General features: G+C 42.1%; 1 protein-coding gene across 2 annotated transcripts in view; it reads right to left on the bottom strand.

Annotated features, from left to right (window-relative positions):
* Positions 1 to 6802, bottom strand: part of FBXO25 (F-box protein 25) — a 30942-nt gene extending 24140 nt beyond the window's left edge. For both annotated transcript variants that reach the window (XM_030946087.1, XM_030946088.1), the window contains exons 1-2: positions 6762 to 6802; positions 3777 to 3920 (exon numbers count right to left, since the gene is read on the bottom strand). In XM_030946087.1, the coding sequence (XP_030801947.1) occupies positions 3777 to 3913 (137 nt within the window). In that variant the 5' untranslated portion in view covers positions 3914 to 3920; positions 6762 to 6802. The remainder of the gene's footprint in view (positions 1 to 3776; positions 3921 to 6761) is intronic.
* Between the last annotated feature and the right edge of the window lie 9339 nt (positions 6803 to 16141).

Below are 16141 nucleotides of genomic sequence, written 5' to 3'. Positions count from 1 at the left end.
GAAAATGTGACAGGGCTATCTGAGCTCCAACTATTTTCCCTCATCCCCTTGCTTCTTTTCATGTGGCCCCTCAACTCATGCAATTATTTACAGAGACACATTATTTTAGAAGCGACTCTAACAGCTTGACCACGGAAAATCCCGAGCTAAGTGCATGCAACAAATGATTTTGTCATTTGACAAATATATTGTAATGTTATCTGTTAACAGATTCAAACCAAAGGACTTCAATCCAGTGGCAAAATCACTCATGTGAACACTGTGTCTCACAGAATTAGACAAGAGACACCGCAGACTGAAATTACTACCTTGCTAGCCCAAGTTGTTCATATGAATCTAACACATAAAAAGGTAAATATCACCATCGTGAAAATCTTATTAGTCTAATTCTCTTCCTTCTACCCCAAAAGGAACACATAAGACAGCTTTACTCCTAAGTTGCAGGCTAATGAAAGATACTTGCATACAATTCTGTAAGGCAGTTCCACCCCTACTAAGCTTCTCTCCATCACAACACTTCAAGGACACAGTGTCACAGCACTGGAAGTGTCTTTGCTTCAATTTACAGGCACTCATGGCCAGCATCCACACCACAGAGCTTGAATGCACACAGCCCAAGTCACATTTCCAGCTACTATGTACCTTGAACGCAAGGCACTCTTAGGCAAATAACTAAGACCTACTGAAGTGATGGTCTCATTGGTTTTTTTTCAATCTTAGTTTCCATAAAAGATCCAAAGTGCAATTATTCAAGCATTATGCCAAATAATTAAAACTGCTTCTGCAACAGTGATTATATTTGTTCAAGCATGGTTACCATTAGGTCCACCAATTTTACTAATTCAGCAGCTGGATTCACCAAAGCACTGGATGACTAATCAAGCAAAGTATGAAGTTCTATTTTAATAAGAACACATTCTTCAATTTAAGTAACTTATGTGTCTTTACGGTTTATTTCTGAATCTGTTTGTGACTAGATCTTCATAATTTCTGAAGAGAAAGTATTTTTAATGGGTAAAGGACAATGTTTGGCACTTTCTCTCACAGAAGAGAATAGAAGCAAAACTAGAAAGGGTTTCATTCAACTCCATAGCTTGAATTTATTTCTTTACAAAGGAAAACTGCTATAACTGCTCCCTTAAATACAATATTAAAGTACTATCTTCAGAAGAGATTCTTACAGAATATTTTACTGAAAAGGATTATTTCTTACAATGGATATATATAAATGAACAAAACCCTGCTAGATTGGCAGATTGACATACACCATCATCCCTGTTCATAGGGCAGCTTAAAGAGAGACAAATAAGTAATTTTGTACTGTTTACTATAGGTTTCTTCTACAAGGAAGCACTTCATCAAGTTTTGTTTTTCTTTAGTGCTACATCATGTTAACAAATCTCCTAAGCTGAGTTTTCTCCAATATACACCATAATTATTTCCAAATAGCATAAGATGGTACAGAGATCCAGCCAGCAGCACATCTTACACTGCTGTACCACAATGTGAAGCCCTGCCCATCACACAGAAGAAGCCCAAGCCTGGGTATATGCTGGGTACAGACTGGATAGGAAGCAGTTTTACAGGAAAGGAGCCAGGAGTCTGGAGGATAAGTAGCTGAAAACAGGTCAGCAGTGTGCCCTTGTGTTGTGTTAGGCCAACTGCACCCTGGATTGAGCTATGGAAAGTGTATCCTGCAGACTGAAAGAAGCAAACATCCATCTTTATTTGGCAGGAGTACTCATCTGGAGCACTGTGTCTAGTTTGGGGCCCCCCAAAAGAGTGAAAACTTTGTCATACTGGAACAACTCCAGTGGGGAGTCACCAAGCCACTGGAGTACATGGTGCAAAAGGGTAGAGAAATGATCTTGGCTCAGTTCTAGGAGCTGGTGGTGGAGGGAAATCTAATTGCTGTCAGTTTTTAACATGAGGCTACATACAAGATGGAGTGAGACTGTAAGGCTAGAGAAGGTGGGCAGTAGTAAGTTAAGTGGTAATGGACACAACCTGCGATAAGAGAAATTCCTACTGAAATGAGAAGGGCAGGGAGAAATGATACAACATAGGACAGCACAACAACAACAACAAAATAACATTGACAGTAACAGAACTTAGAACAGGAACCCAGAAAAGAACTTCAATTCTTGGAAAAGCACAAGGTTGAACTGGGCAAGGCCCTGCAGAACCCAACCTCAGCTAGCCTTACTTTAAGCACGTGTTTCATCTAGATGATGCTCAGAGGTCATTTCCACTCTAAATTGTTTCATAATGTTGTGCAAATAGACATTAATTGCAGTTTAGTGGCAGAACTTAACTGGCATATAAAAAGTTCAAGTTATAATCAGAGATCCAATGTTAAAAGTGTAGCAAAATTACTCCAAAGTAGTGCTACAATGCCAAGACATACCAACTTGAATTCTCTAGTCTGAGTTTGAACAACATACATTTTTAATTGAATAGACAGAAGTACAGTTTTTGGCTCCAGAAGAGCTCAATTCTAGGGTCTTCCAAGACTAAGGAAAAAAAAAGAAAAAAAATTCAGTATTTTTGCTCAAAGAAGCCATAAAAATACCTCACCTTGCTCTTTGGGGAAAAGACACATATATACGTTTATACACACACACAATTATGAGCAGAAGTCTTAATGGTATTCACAAAGACTGATAATTCCTTTCATACTTATCAAACAGTATTAACTAAGCAACCTACATGATATTTATTTTTGAAGCAATTTGCACGATTGCTAAGTACTTAGATTTCCCTTACTTTACTAAATACTTTTTTCAAAGGTATTTAAGGCAACTTTTATGTTGGAGGCTTACTGAACATTCTTCCAGACAGTTTTGTATCCACAGTGGCCAGACTGTGTGGATAAAGAAGCCCAAATGAGATCAGTGACAGATTAACACAAAAGGAAGAAAGGCATGAAGGGAACAGTAGGTTAAGCTTAATAATAATGCTTCACTGCTTGATAAGTCCCTTGAGGATTGCTTTACAAATTTAGAAAATACAGGTGTGTGACTACAGCAAATCCTAGCTTCCCAGTAAATCCCTCTCTAAAGCAGATGAGTTATCGTTTACTGGACTAACAACAAAACACCAAATGTTCCCTTTCCTCATTATGAGCACATTATGCTGGAATTTATGACCAAGAATCCTACCCCTGAGAATTGCTTCTTTGTGGAGAAGTTTGTTTTGACAGAATGATTTATATCACACCAGCCTGTGGCCATTTGCCACAAGTATCACTTTATCTACCTGATCTCTTTCTCACCTGTCCTACAGGAGCACATACAGTCATCTATTGTGTTAGAGAATGAGCACTAAGCTACCACTGATTGTATATTTGGAGCAAAGGCTTTTTATGGCTGCCACAAACTAATCCAACACCCACTCAGCAGAAAGCCTGCATTCACTTCCAGGTTCAATTGCAATTTACAAGTATCACTTTTACCTTTAAATAGTACTCAAACAGGCACTGGGGGGCAGGGTTTTCGTTGGGGTTTTTTTAAAGTATTTATTGTTTAATTACTTTGAAAGACATATAGGCTAAGAAGGGATCTGGCTGCCTCAAACAAGCAACTCACAAAGCAGTGACAAAAGACAGTCTCCACAGGGGTCTCCTGCCTGCCTAACTCACAAAACACATGATTGCATTTGTATACAGATGACATCAGCTACCACAAACAGTTGCAATCTGAATGGAAATTAAGTCAATTTTGCCTTCCCACCTGCTATTAATTCATGTAGAATCACTTTTTTTTTTTTAAACTTACACTGTGTGGCTGATATCATTCAGCTGATTATTCCCATCCTCAAGTGCATGACTAAAGGTTTCACATCTTTTCCATCCATCTTCTGTTTTAACCCATCTCCATCCAGGGGATCTCCAGTCTTGGCCCAGAAATGGCATGGTTTCTCTATAAGCAGCAAGAAGAGATTATTTGTCTATTATTTATTTAAAAAGTGTCAAATCTTCCTGTCATTATTTCAGTTTTCTCTTTAGCCTTAAAAAGAAAATACCTTGAGAAAAGTTCTCTGTAGATCATTCTTTAAAGAAACAGATTCAGTGGTTTAAGTAGATGTTTTTATTCTCTAATAACATTCTTCTTGTCTTTCAGCATTTTATTAGATCAAGATCATTAGATTTCCTTGTTCTTTGGAGAACAAGGAAAAATATCCTAGCCCATGAACAGAGTGATACCAAAAAGAGAAAATTATATCAATTATATCACGTGTAATCTGCTCTGTCATGATCAAGCAGATTACTGATTTTCATAAGTGACTAATAAATGGCTTTAAAGAGATTGACAGCTCACAAAATCAATGTTGCTCCTTTCGTTTTTTCTAATCCTTACAAACACTGAGTTTATGGTACAATGTGTAGTGATGTTTTGGGAAAGGAATTTTAACATTCCCAAAAATCTTTTTATGTTGTTTTTGAGTCCAATTCCCATGCCAGCCCATTAAGCAGACACCAGGACAAAAGGAGACTGCAACAAAGTCCATTGTGACATGTCTCCAGAAATTCCTACAAATAGACACAGGTCATCATAGGTATATAAACAGTGTTCTGCTACCATTTTTCAAAAGTGAGATTCACTTCTGACACATTGAGAATTTGAACAAGGCAGTTTTCTACACTTTGAAGACTATAACCTTGTCAGCTTTTTCTCTCTTCTTCCCATTCATCACACAAACATATTGCTCCTTAGTTTAACAAGAGATTTCACACGCAAGCTACAGAGGGAAGATAGCATTATCATATTCAAAACACATGTTAATACAGAACAGGAACAGCTTTGGTCCTCACAAACATGCATTTTCTAATATTTCTTCAACTTGAAAAAATATTAGGCCCCATCAGTAAACATCACTATGAAGTTATTTAAAAATTTGCAATCTTGACCAGCATTTGCCCAATACACTTGTTAGAAGAGGATAAAAAGCCAGAAGAAATACAGTCTGAGTGAGCCAGCTGGGTTTTTCTTTATTTAAAAATCTGCATAGTATGCAAAACAAAGTGTATTGCTTAGGCCTCAGGATTGACTAAAGTCCTCTTCCTACTAATAACTCAGCTTTCCTCTGCTTCTAACAAGAACCTTTTCCAAAATTTACATCATCCATTCCCCAGTTGCAACAAACTTCATTCATGCCTACCTGCTTTTCCAATCCTTTTACTGCTTCCGAGGAATAATATGAACCACAAGAAGTTGTTTAGTACTCCCCTCATACTGGTCTCTATCACAGAAGGGTTTGGGTTGGAGGGGACCTTAAGGATCACCTAGTTCCAATCTGGGTGCCACCTTCCACTAAACCAGTTGCTCAGAGCCCCATCCAACCTGACCTTGAACACCAAAAAGAATGGGACACCCACCACTGCTCTGGGCAACCTGTGCCAGCGTCTCATCACTCTCACAGTAAAGAACTTTTCCCTAAGACTTAACCTAAGCCTACCTTCTCTCAGTTTGGGGCCATTCTGCCTTGTTCAGTCACTACAGGCCCTTGTAAAAAGTGCTTCTCCAGCTCTCTTGTAGCCCTCCTTTAAAGGACTGGAAGACTGCTCTAATGGTCTCCCCAAAGCCTTCTCTTCACCTGGCTAAACAATCCAAATTCTCTCAGCCAGTGCTCATAGGTGCTCCATCCCTCCTCCAGACTATCTCCAGCACATTCTTCCTATGGTGAGAATCCCAGAGCTGGACACCATGCTGCAGGTGGTGTATGAGGAGAGGAGAGCAGAGCAGAGGGGCAGAATCACCTCCCTTGCACACTTATTTTGGTGTACCCCAGAACACCTCTGGCTTTCTGGGCTGCCAGTGCACATTGCTGACTCATGTTGAGCTCCCTGGCAATCAACAGCCCTGAGTCCTTCTCCTCAAAGCTGCTTTCAGTCCATGCTCCACCCATCCTGTACCTGTGCTGGGGACTGCCATGACCCAGTTGCAGGACCTAGCACTTGGCCTTGCTGAATTTCAGGAGGTTTGCACATGCTCGTTTCTGTCCTGCCAAGGTCCCTCTGGATGGCATCCCTTCTCTCCAGCTTGTTGACTACACTACACAATTTGGTACCTTCCACAAACTTGCAGAGGATACACTCAATCCCACTGTCCATGTCCCTAACAAAGATGTTAAACAGGCCCAGTCCCAATCCTCAAGAATGTCACTTGTCACTCATCTCCACTTGGACACAGAGCTGTTGACTGCAACTCTTTGGGGACAACCATGCAGCCAGCTCCTTATCTACCCAGCGGTCTGTCTGTCCAATTCACGTCTGTCCAGTTCAGAGACAAGGAATTTGTGTGGGACAGTGTCAAATGCTTTCCACAAGTTCAGGCAAATCACACCAGTCACGGTGTGACCCCGTATGGCCTCAGCTACCAACACTGAAATCCCACCGGAGAAAGCCACCAGACCTGCGAGGTAGGATGTGCCCCTGGTGAAACCACGCTGGCTCCCATCCTCACACAGCCTGACGACACCCCAACACTCCAATCGCCCAGACAGGGCCCATACAGCCCCCTCCAGCCCCCTCAGTGCTGCCCGTCCCTGGCCCCAGTCCCAGTCCCATCTACCCACCCTGACCTTTAACATCTTGTCCCACACTCCTTCAGCTCCGCACGCCCTTAAGAGCCAACCCCAAACCCCTCAAGCCACAACCGCCCACGCTCAGCCCCAACCCCGCGGGCCGACGGAGCTCACGCACACGGCCCCACAGGCATTATCCCCATCCCGACCCCGCTGCCGGGCCGGGTCCCGCTCACCTGCCGGTGCCGGTGCCGCTGCCGGTGCCGCTGCCAGTGCCGCTGCCGCTGCCAGTGCCAGTGCCAGTGCCAGTGCCAGTGCCAGTGCCAGTGCCAGTGCCGCTCCCGCCGTCCCCGCCGCACCCCGCCCGGCGCTCGACCCGGGCCCGGAGCTGTTGCCGGAAGTACCATGGGCCGCGCTGGCCACGCCCCCGCCCGGCGCTGATTGGCCGCCGCCCGCCGCGCTTGTTGCTACCCGGCAGCGCGCGCCGCCATTGGCGCAGCGGGGAGGGGCAGTCTCCGCCCCGGCGCGAGCCGGCCGCGTCACGTGACAGGCGCCCGAGGGCCGCACGTGCCAATGTTTTGGTCGGCGGGGGCGGGGCGTGTGGCGCGCGCGCGGGACGGGGCCCCCGGAGCGGGGCCCCCGGGGCCTCCTGAGGAACCCCTCCCGGTGTGACCCCGGTGTCACCCCTAGGGTACCGCCTCCGGTATGACCCCCCAACCTACGGAACCCACCCGGTGTGACCCCCCCCCAGGGAACCCCGCGGTGTGACCCCCTGGGGAACCCCCCGGTATGACCTCCCCAACCTAGGGAACCGCCCCCCAATGTGACCCCCCCAACCTAGGGAAACCCTCCGGTGTGACCCCGGTGTGACCCCCTGGGGAACCCCTCGGGTATGACCCCCCAAACTAGGGAACCCCCCCCGGTGTGACCACCCCCCCCAGGGAACCCCCGGTGTGACCCCGGTGTGACCCGCTGGGGGAACCCCCATGTGACCCCCCCAACCTAGGGAACCCCCCCAGCGTGACCCCATAGGGAACCTCCCCCCGATGTGATCCCCCAGGGAACTCCCCCTGGTGTGACCCTCCGGTGTGACCCCCCCTAGAGAACCCCCCCGGTGTGCTCCCTCCGTGTCACCGGTGTGACCCCTCTCTTCTATGCCCAGCGTGACCCCCCCGGTGTGATACTTCCCTCCACCTCCGGCGTCACCCTGTGTCCCCGGGTGTCCCGGGTGTGCCCTGAGTACCCTGGTGGGGGTCTCCCTCTGTGTGCCTCAGCCCCGGGTGTGCCAGTGTGCTGGGAAAACCGAGTTTGTGGACGGCCTTGTGGGTTAAAACCTCAAATCACTAATATATGATTGTATAAACATTTCTGATTTCACTTAAAATCAATTTTCACTTAGATTCAGTTATGGAGAAAACTATTTTTAAAAAGTCAAGACATTAATAGTAAAATTAAAGTAGTGTTTTGAAACATTGTAATTGGTCCTAAATTTTGTGCTGTAGAAATTATTATCTTAATTATTTGAATGCTTGGGATTGACAATACTACAATTACTGCATCTTGTCCCTACCTGGAAGCAGCCCTTAATCTTTTTGCTAGTCTTTCCCATAAGAAAGTGGAGCTTATGAGCTTATAAAATAATTTCACTGTCATAACAGCACAGAATTCAGCAAAGACCTGGAAGGGTTTCTTTTCTGTCTTTGGTCTTGAAAAACTCACATGAGTAGTTATATTTGGTCTAGGATTCATTGTGTTCTCAATATGTTACTACTAATAATTAAACTAGAGATAGGATTCCTTTCTTTTCTTGAAGATGAAAAAAAAAAGGTTGAATACCCAAATATTTTTCAAGAGCCCAATATCCTGGCACAAATACAGCCATGGCAAACGTGCTGCCTTTGCACAGCCAGAGCCTGTAGGCCACTCACACTCTCTGCCAGGGCCTGACTGAGAACATTCCCAGCCCTGCATTGGCAAATTATGTGAGTCAATATTAAAAACTCTACACCACTGCTCTGCCAGGAACATGTCAATCTCCTTTTCCAGCCCATGAAAGGTTTTGGTTTTTTTTTTTTGTTCTTTTGCACCTGGATCTATTCCTTCATAATGTGCCACAAATCCTTTTGTCTCCAGGATCCTTCCACCTGTTCTGTCTTTGAGGTGTCCTGTGGTGTGTGAACATACAATGAGTACTCAGCTCATTGCTCTGGTGGGGTTGTTCCTTTAGGGCAGGCTGGATTTTACTAGCAGAGCTTCATGAGGGAAACATCTAATCCAAAAGTGATGCACTTCAGAAAATATGCTGTGGTTCTCTTGTATTTACCTGAGGAGTAAGCAGCATTAAAACCATGAAAGTAAGCAGGAGGTTACTTCTGAAAAAGCGCAGCATTTTGGGAAGGACTCACCCTGGAGCAGTTTGTGGAGGACTCTATCCAGTGAGTGGAATTCCATGCTGGAGCAGCATGAGAAGGAAGGAGTGGCACAGACAAAGCATTATGAAGGGACCCCAACTGCAGTTTCCCATCTCCCTGTGGCATTTGTGGAGGAGAGGAGGTAGCAGAAAAGTCAAGAACAAAGAGTGGAGTTGAGTCTGGGAAAAAAAGGGAGTTGACAAAGAGGTGCTTCTGTTTTTTGTTCTGTTCCTCACAGTGCTGTTTTTAAAATACCCAATTTCTACTTCACAGCAAATTAAATTAATCTTCCCCAAGTTGATTCTGGTTTACCTATGATGGTAATTGGTGGATTATGGTTGTTGGTGGATGGTAATTGGCTCTCTGTCTTTATTTGGACCCAGAAGCTTTCTCATTATTTTTTTCTCCCGTCCTGCTGAAGAGGAGGAGTGAGAGAGCAGAGGGGTGGGCACCACGATTCCTAATATCATAGAATGGTTTGGGTTGGAAAGGATCTTTGAAGGTCATCTATTTCCAACCCCCCTGCCAGGGTCACCTTCCACTAGATGGAACTTAAAGCTCCATCCAGCCTGGCCTTGATCACTGCGCAGGGGTGGAGGATCCTCAGCTTCCCTGGGCAGCCTGTGGCAGTGGCTCACCAGCCTCACAGGGCAGAAAGGCTCCCAGGTATCCACTCTAAAGCTACTCTCTCTCAGTTTAAAGCTTTTCTTGCTTTTCCTATCAGTACATGCCCTTGTAGAAAGCCTCTCTGTGGGTTTTTTGTAGGCCTTCTTCATTTACTGGAAGCTGTAGAAGGTCTCCCGGCAGCTCCACTGAACAGCTGCAGCTCTCTCAGCCAGTCTTTGTGGCAGAGGTGCTCCAGCCCTCTCAGCACCTTCATGGCCCTTCTCTGTCCCCAGCGCTGGGTGCAGCACCCCAGGAGGGGCAGAGTCCCCTCCTCAGCCTGCTGCTCTCACCTGCTGGTGCTGCTGCTCACACCTGCTGCTCTCACCTGCTGGTCCTGCTGCTCACACCTGCTACTCACACCTGCTACTCACACCTGCTGCTCACACCTGCTGCCATCAAGCCCAGTTGGGGGATGTTACCCTGGGTGAATGCCTCACACTTCAGGGAGGATACCATAGGGAGGGAAGAAACTGTTCCTTCCTATGTGCTTCTAGCTTTTTTCTTTTTTCTCTGGTATAGGTCCTAGAAGGACAAGGACAAGTGTGACTTCCAGCTTAGGCGGTCACACTCTTTGACTTGTGCTTCAAATTTAATAAAGTTATTAATAGCTGAGGTACATAAGTAATTGGGTTTTCTGTGACAACTCTCTTTCCTGCATATTTGCTGCTACTCATGCCCAGCTAGTATAATATTTCACCTGCTGGCTTCAGCATATTTATATTAATTATACAATAGAGGGAGCTGGAAGAATGTAATTTTTAATTTATTTTTAGTAGAGAGCCACTTATTACAAGACTTTATGTATATGTGGTTTCATTCCAAGTGTCTAAAAGTCTTGTGGTTATTCAAGAAGCAGATGCAAAGTGGTTATTGCCCAGAGTTACTACTGAGCCATCCTCTCTTGCAAGTGAAATTTTCTAACTGTGTACTTCAAAACCAAAGTCATTTTGCTATAAAGTGTTTGTGAAGTAATTCTCCTATTTAATGTTTTTGATACCTTTCCATCTGCCTTTTTTTGTAATAAAATATGATAAATTTTCAAATGACAAAATTTGGAGATATTTCCCATGTTAAGAATAGTTGCTATCTTGAGAGTCCCATGCTCTGACCTATAAAAATTTATTGAAGACTGAGAAATTTATTTTAAAACATTTTTTTATGTGTAGTGCATGTCTGTGTTAAAAGTATACAAAAGAAAGCATGTTGCTCACTTCAGGGGGGTTTCAAGATGTAAAATAACTTAATAGAATGTGGAAGCTTTTAAGACTATTCTGATCAACATGGAGTAGCTTGAGCAGTTCTTGAATAATTTAATATTGATTGACACGATTCTATTTCACATATTCCTTATAAAGTTCTATGGTAATTTTCTTATTCTGGTGTCATAGCCTTCTATTATGTTTTATTTAATACTAAAGCAGTTTAAACCTTCGCAGTGGAAATTGAACAAACTGATCTGCAGTGTGGCTGTTAGTGCTTTTGATTGTTTCAGAGAGATTTTTAAGTGAAAATTTCATTAAACCCAGATGAGTTTTGTGATTGGGATAGTTACCCTTACTGCTGATTGCAGGTCCATGTAGATGAGACACTAGATCATGGCTATGTTAACATGAAATTAGGAGAATGAAATGGTGAATTCCATCTTTCCCATTTTTTGCTATTAAATTACTGAAATTATGATTTCTTTTTAATAATCCACAGCAAAGGTGAATTCTTTAAATGAACTTACACTGAAGGAAAGCCAAGCTATTTTACTTTAAAATTACAATTGCTTATAAGATCTGAGACAAATTATTAAAAGCAAAAGGAATGTTATTTGGTGTGGCTTAGGATAACCTCACAGAGCACGTAAAGGATCTTGTCATTAAGATCATATTTTCTTAACTCTTTGGTCTCAAAAGATGCATTGTAGGAATGTTTATATGTGTTTATGTTTACATATAGTATGTTAATAGGAATCACTTCCAATTTTTTCTTAGAAATCACCCGAAAATGAGGGTTGTGGTAGATGCAAATGACCTTCTTTCCTCTGGGAGAGTGGTTTTCATTTTGCTGAGTAATCTCTATACGTATTTTAAAAAATAGAGTAATTCTGACAAATAATACCGCAGCCCGATTCAGTTACTTAGCAACATTTAATGCTAACAAAAAGAAACAGGAAAGTGATGCAGGAGCAATAAAATCATTAGAAAGCAGAAGGAAACACATGACAATGATGAAGACAAAACTCATATGTAAAACAAAAATTGAAAAGAACACATAATCCAAGCACTTGGTCTTTTTCCAAGGAGTCAGTTGCTTAATAGTTTCATTTTTCAGGAAAAAAATGAGCAACCTATAAAAACTAATATCAAAACTTGGAAAAAAGCCTCATCGTCCCAGATATTTCTTAATGTGTGTTTTTCAGTGTATTACACAGTTTTTTGAGAAATTTCTTTTGTGCCTGGCATTTTTTTTTTCTTTAATATTTATCATGGATACTGCCAAAACAAGAGGTAATGCTACCGCTCTTCCTTCATTAGGTTTATTACTCTCCTCAGTGTGAGAGGATAAATAATTTAGTGTGCTAGGGAAACTGTAGATGCATAAGACAACATCTCCCTTCCCAAAGGCTTGGCTGCTGAGGAGCCGGTCCAGCTCGGCAGGGTGCAGCCCAGGGCAGCCCCTTTCCTCCTGGGAATGTTGGAGAGAGGCTGCTGGCAGTGCCAGGGGAACCAGACTGGCCTGGCCACAGAGCCTGCTGAGCTGGGCTCCTACCTAGACCTGCAGATTGGCTTCCCAGCTTGAGCTTGGGGCTGCCTGAAGCTGCCTTACCCCTTGATCTGGACTCTTGGTTGAACCTGGCCACCATCTCTTGCCTTGTGCAGAGATGCTGTGACTGCAAAGCCCCTGCCTTGTCCGCCAGCACCCCTCTCAGCTCCCCAGCCCACAGGGATGTGTTATCATCAGACAAATTGCTCCCCAAAGAGCATGGGGAATGGAAAGAATTGATGAACAGAAACATCTTGTAAGAGCTTTGTGGGGAAAAAAGGATTCACAGATATACAGTAGGTTGTTAATGATCACACTCAGAAAAGTAATTGTCTTCGGCAGATTTGCAAATCAATGTTCGTTGCAGAAATTTAATATGGAAGATGTATTTTATAATAATTCACTGTTGAATGTAAAAACAGATTTACTTTGGTTGGAACAAACACTATATAGCAGAGGGAAAAGAATTTTGAAAGCTAATAATTACTCTGTGGAAAAAATCAGTAACATTTTGCTGGGAAATAACATTAAGGGAGAAACTGAAGAACTTTCAGTGTGGCAGTAAAACCATGATTTTAGATAACTCCAGAGCAACAATCTGAAAAAGAGCATGTACCATATCTTGATACAAATCTTTAATTGAAAGCCCTGGGACATGAACAGAAATTACACCATTTGATCAATGGCAGGTTGGATACTGCAACTAACTCATTTGTGATGGAAAGAATGTGAGGTCAGAACTAAGGTTTGGAAAAGAAATGTTCATTTTCCAAGAAATATGTGCTTTGCCTATTTCAGAGAAAGATAACTAAGAAAGAAAATTAATTAGTTTAGGAATTTTCAGTGTGAGGTGGAATTTCATGGCAGTCCAAGATATAGAAATTGATAAGAAATTACTCATCAAAATAAGGTTTATTGCTTTTATGGTAATGAAGGATGGCAAGAGGTTTCTAACCTCCTTGAAACCTTTAATCAGAAAAAACCACCAATTTTTAGAAGCAGACTTTCTATATTGGTAAGTTACCATCTGTTTTCAGTATATTTGTATGCATCCATAGAATCTTTAACTTGGTTTGGATTAGTGATTTCAAATATGTTCCTAAGAGAAAGTGACTTCTGCAGCAAAAGCTGGGGACATAGAACTCAAGGAAAAAATGGATCAAAACCAAGGACAATGTTGTAATAATTAAGACAGATATACAATTAATGTGTAAATGAGAAGATATCTGTTGAAGGAGAGAGGGTTTTTTCTCTCTTGTTTCTGTTGGCTTTTTTCATAGGAAGATTTGGAACAAAGAAATCTAATTTTACAGAGAAGTCTCGTCACTACAGGAAGAGAAGCTTACTCGGTCATATGATATAGTTATGATATAGAATCTGACTGAAGGGAACTGCATGCAAACTAGTAAATGTACCTAGAAGGATAAGAAAAGAAGAAAACTATTAGTCTGCTATTCTATAAAATGATATGCACTGGTATTTGCTAAAATGCTCAGCTGAAGGAGATGGCTAGCAGAACTGCTAGTTGAAAAGGGTAAGTTTTCAAAGAGAAAGAGAAAAATAGGGTTTGGAAGAGAAAGATAGCTAGAATGTTTAGAGAAATTAGATGTTTATTAGTTTGGCTGGACCTGATAAATTGAGTTACAGAGCTAGTAAGCAATCAAAGATGCTAGAATTTATATAGAAAACATATAGAGGATTAGAGAAGTGTGACAGAACTGCAAAAGAGCATATACTGTGTCAATTCTCAAAAAATGAAAATAAAACACATCAATTATAATTTGTAAATTTAACTTTAAGTTCTGGTGGCAAAAATCTAATACTAATATGACTTCTATAGTGAGCTGGAATACAGAATTAAGTGTATGCATGTTAAATTGGTAGATGGTGGGAAATTGGTAAGATCTCTAAGAATGTGGAAAGATATGCTAAGAATTAAAAATTACCTTGGAGAAGTGGTTTGAAACAGAATGAAATTCCCTACAGACCTTCATTTGTATATCTGCTCATAATTAAAACCTCTGTCCATAGGGTGCTTCACTCCCATTTAGCTATGCCTATGACATGCATGGTTTAATGGAATAGCCTAAACCCAAATGTAATTACTAATGCTATCAGTAATGGTCTTTATCTCAGCAGCAGAAGCTGTATCTGGTATAACAGCAATGTTATTGTGATAAAGCTGACCAATGAGGAAATAAAAAGGAAAGCATGTTGAAATTAAAAGAAACCCCAACCCTGAAGCTTACTTAGGTTTTGCTTATACCAAATGAAAAACCTATAAATAATAACTGTGTTAGTCAATTTATGTTGTGGTTTATGGAAGCGGTAGAACAGAATCACACTTTCTGATTTATCAAAATATTAATGGAAGCTAGCAAACACATTTTAATCTTGTCCTGCTTTCAGCTAGGCTGGGGGGGGAGGGAAGAGGGGACCTGAGTGAGTGACTGTGTGGTTTTTCACCTCCAGGTGGGCTTGAAACCCTGACACTATTTCATCTGCATGGGATGCACAATCTTAACTTTAGTAATTCAAGCTACACTCAGCTACTGTGCTTTAGCTCAGTGTTATCAAAGGACTGTGGTTCTGGCTTATAAAATGTCTGGTTTCTGGTTTGTTTCTTGAAGCAAACTGCAAATGCATAGTAAGGAAAAAGAAAAGTCTTGTACAATAAAAACTGTGATTATAGTCCCTAAAGTGAAAGTGTCTTTCCACTGGCAATGCAGACTCCACAGAAATTTCTAAACAAAACTAACCAATTTCTTACTTCAACTGTTTTTATACTATACCCATACCTATGTTTTTTTCAGAACTGGACATTCTTTCACTCTTACTGGAAGCCTTTCTCTGGTAGATTTGTGCATGTTGAACTGAACATTTAGTTTATTGAGGTTTTAGTAAGTTTCAGTTCCCATGTCTTTCCTTTGAGCAAATTTCAACAGCGCAAAGGCTAGAATGAGATAGTGGCACAAGGAGGAAGAGGACTGAAATAAAAACAACTACTTCTGTAGGGGTAGGTGGTAGAATAAGGGGATTGGGATAATCACACTATGAGCTCTGGAGCATTGTAAATTCTGCTGGCATGTGTATTCACTTCTGTGGGATGCAGGTTTTACTCTCATGCTCATCTTTTATCACAAATGGAGTTAGTACAATGCATTATGTTTATCACCTCATGGTGCAGCTTTGTGGCCAGAAGTGATGTTTTAGCAGCTTTGGGACCTTGAGCCCTTGTAGACATTTCCATATTAGACAGAGCTTTAATGGCTGCTTTCTTTGAGGGGTGTTATGTCTGCCATCAATAGTGGCAGTCAGGTGGCTGCTTGCACTGTAAGGTGTCATCCCTTGCAGGTGTCCTGTAGGGGCTTTGAAACCTCACATTTCCTCTCCCCTTTCTCAGGAGGTTCTGAATTAGGATGATTTTCTCTACAAAGCCCTTGGACGTTCAGCTTGAGCTCAGGCTGTCCATGGCTTTGGCCAAAGGGAGCTACTGTCATATTTAAAATCCACCATCTCCAGCAACTGGAAATTAGTGCTTTTAATCTACTCTTTGTGTACATGTAAGCTTGCATATTAGGCTTTTGTTGAGAAATAAATTTTGGTTATAAATAACATAATTGTCTTTGTTTTCAATAGAGTAATTTACAGCACTGCTGATGAGGGTGGCATCAATGGACTATCAATCTGACCCAGAGATGAAACAGCAAACAAGCTGTCAGAACCTTTAGTTGGTAGGGCATTGGAGTGATGGGTTCAGAATAATTTTATATTTTCTTGGAAGAATG

The sequence above is a fragment of the Camarhynchus parvulus genome, chromosome 3 (assembly GCF_901933205.1).
Source record: "Camarhynchus parvulus chromosome 3, STF_HiC, whole genome shotgun sequence".
Lineage (NCBI taxonomy): Eukaryota > Metazoa > Chordata > Aves > Passeriformes > Thraupidae > Camarhynchus > Camarhynchus parvulus.
This window is presented reverse-complemented; position numbering and strand designations above follow the sequence as displayed.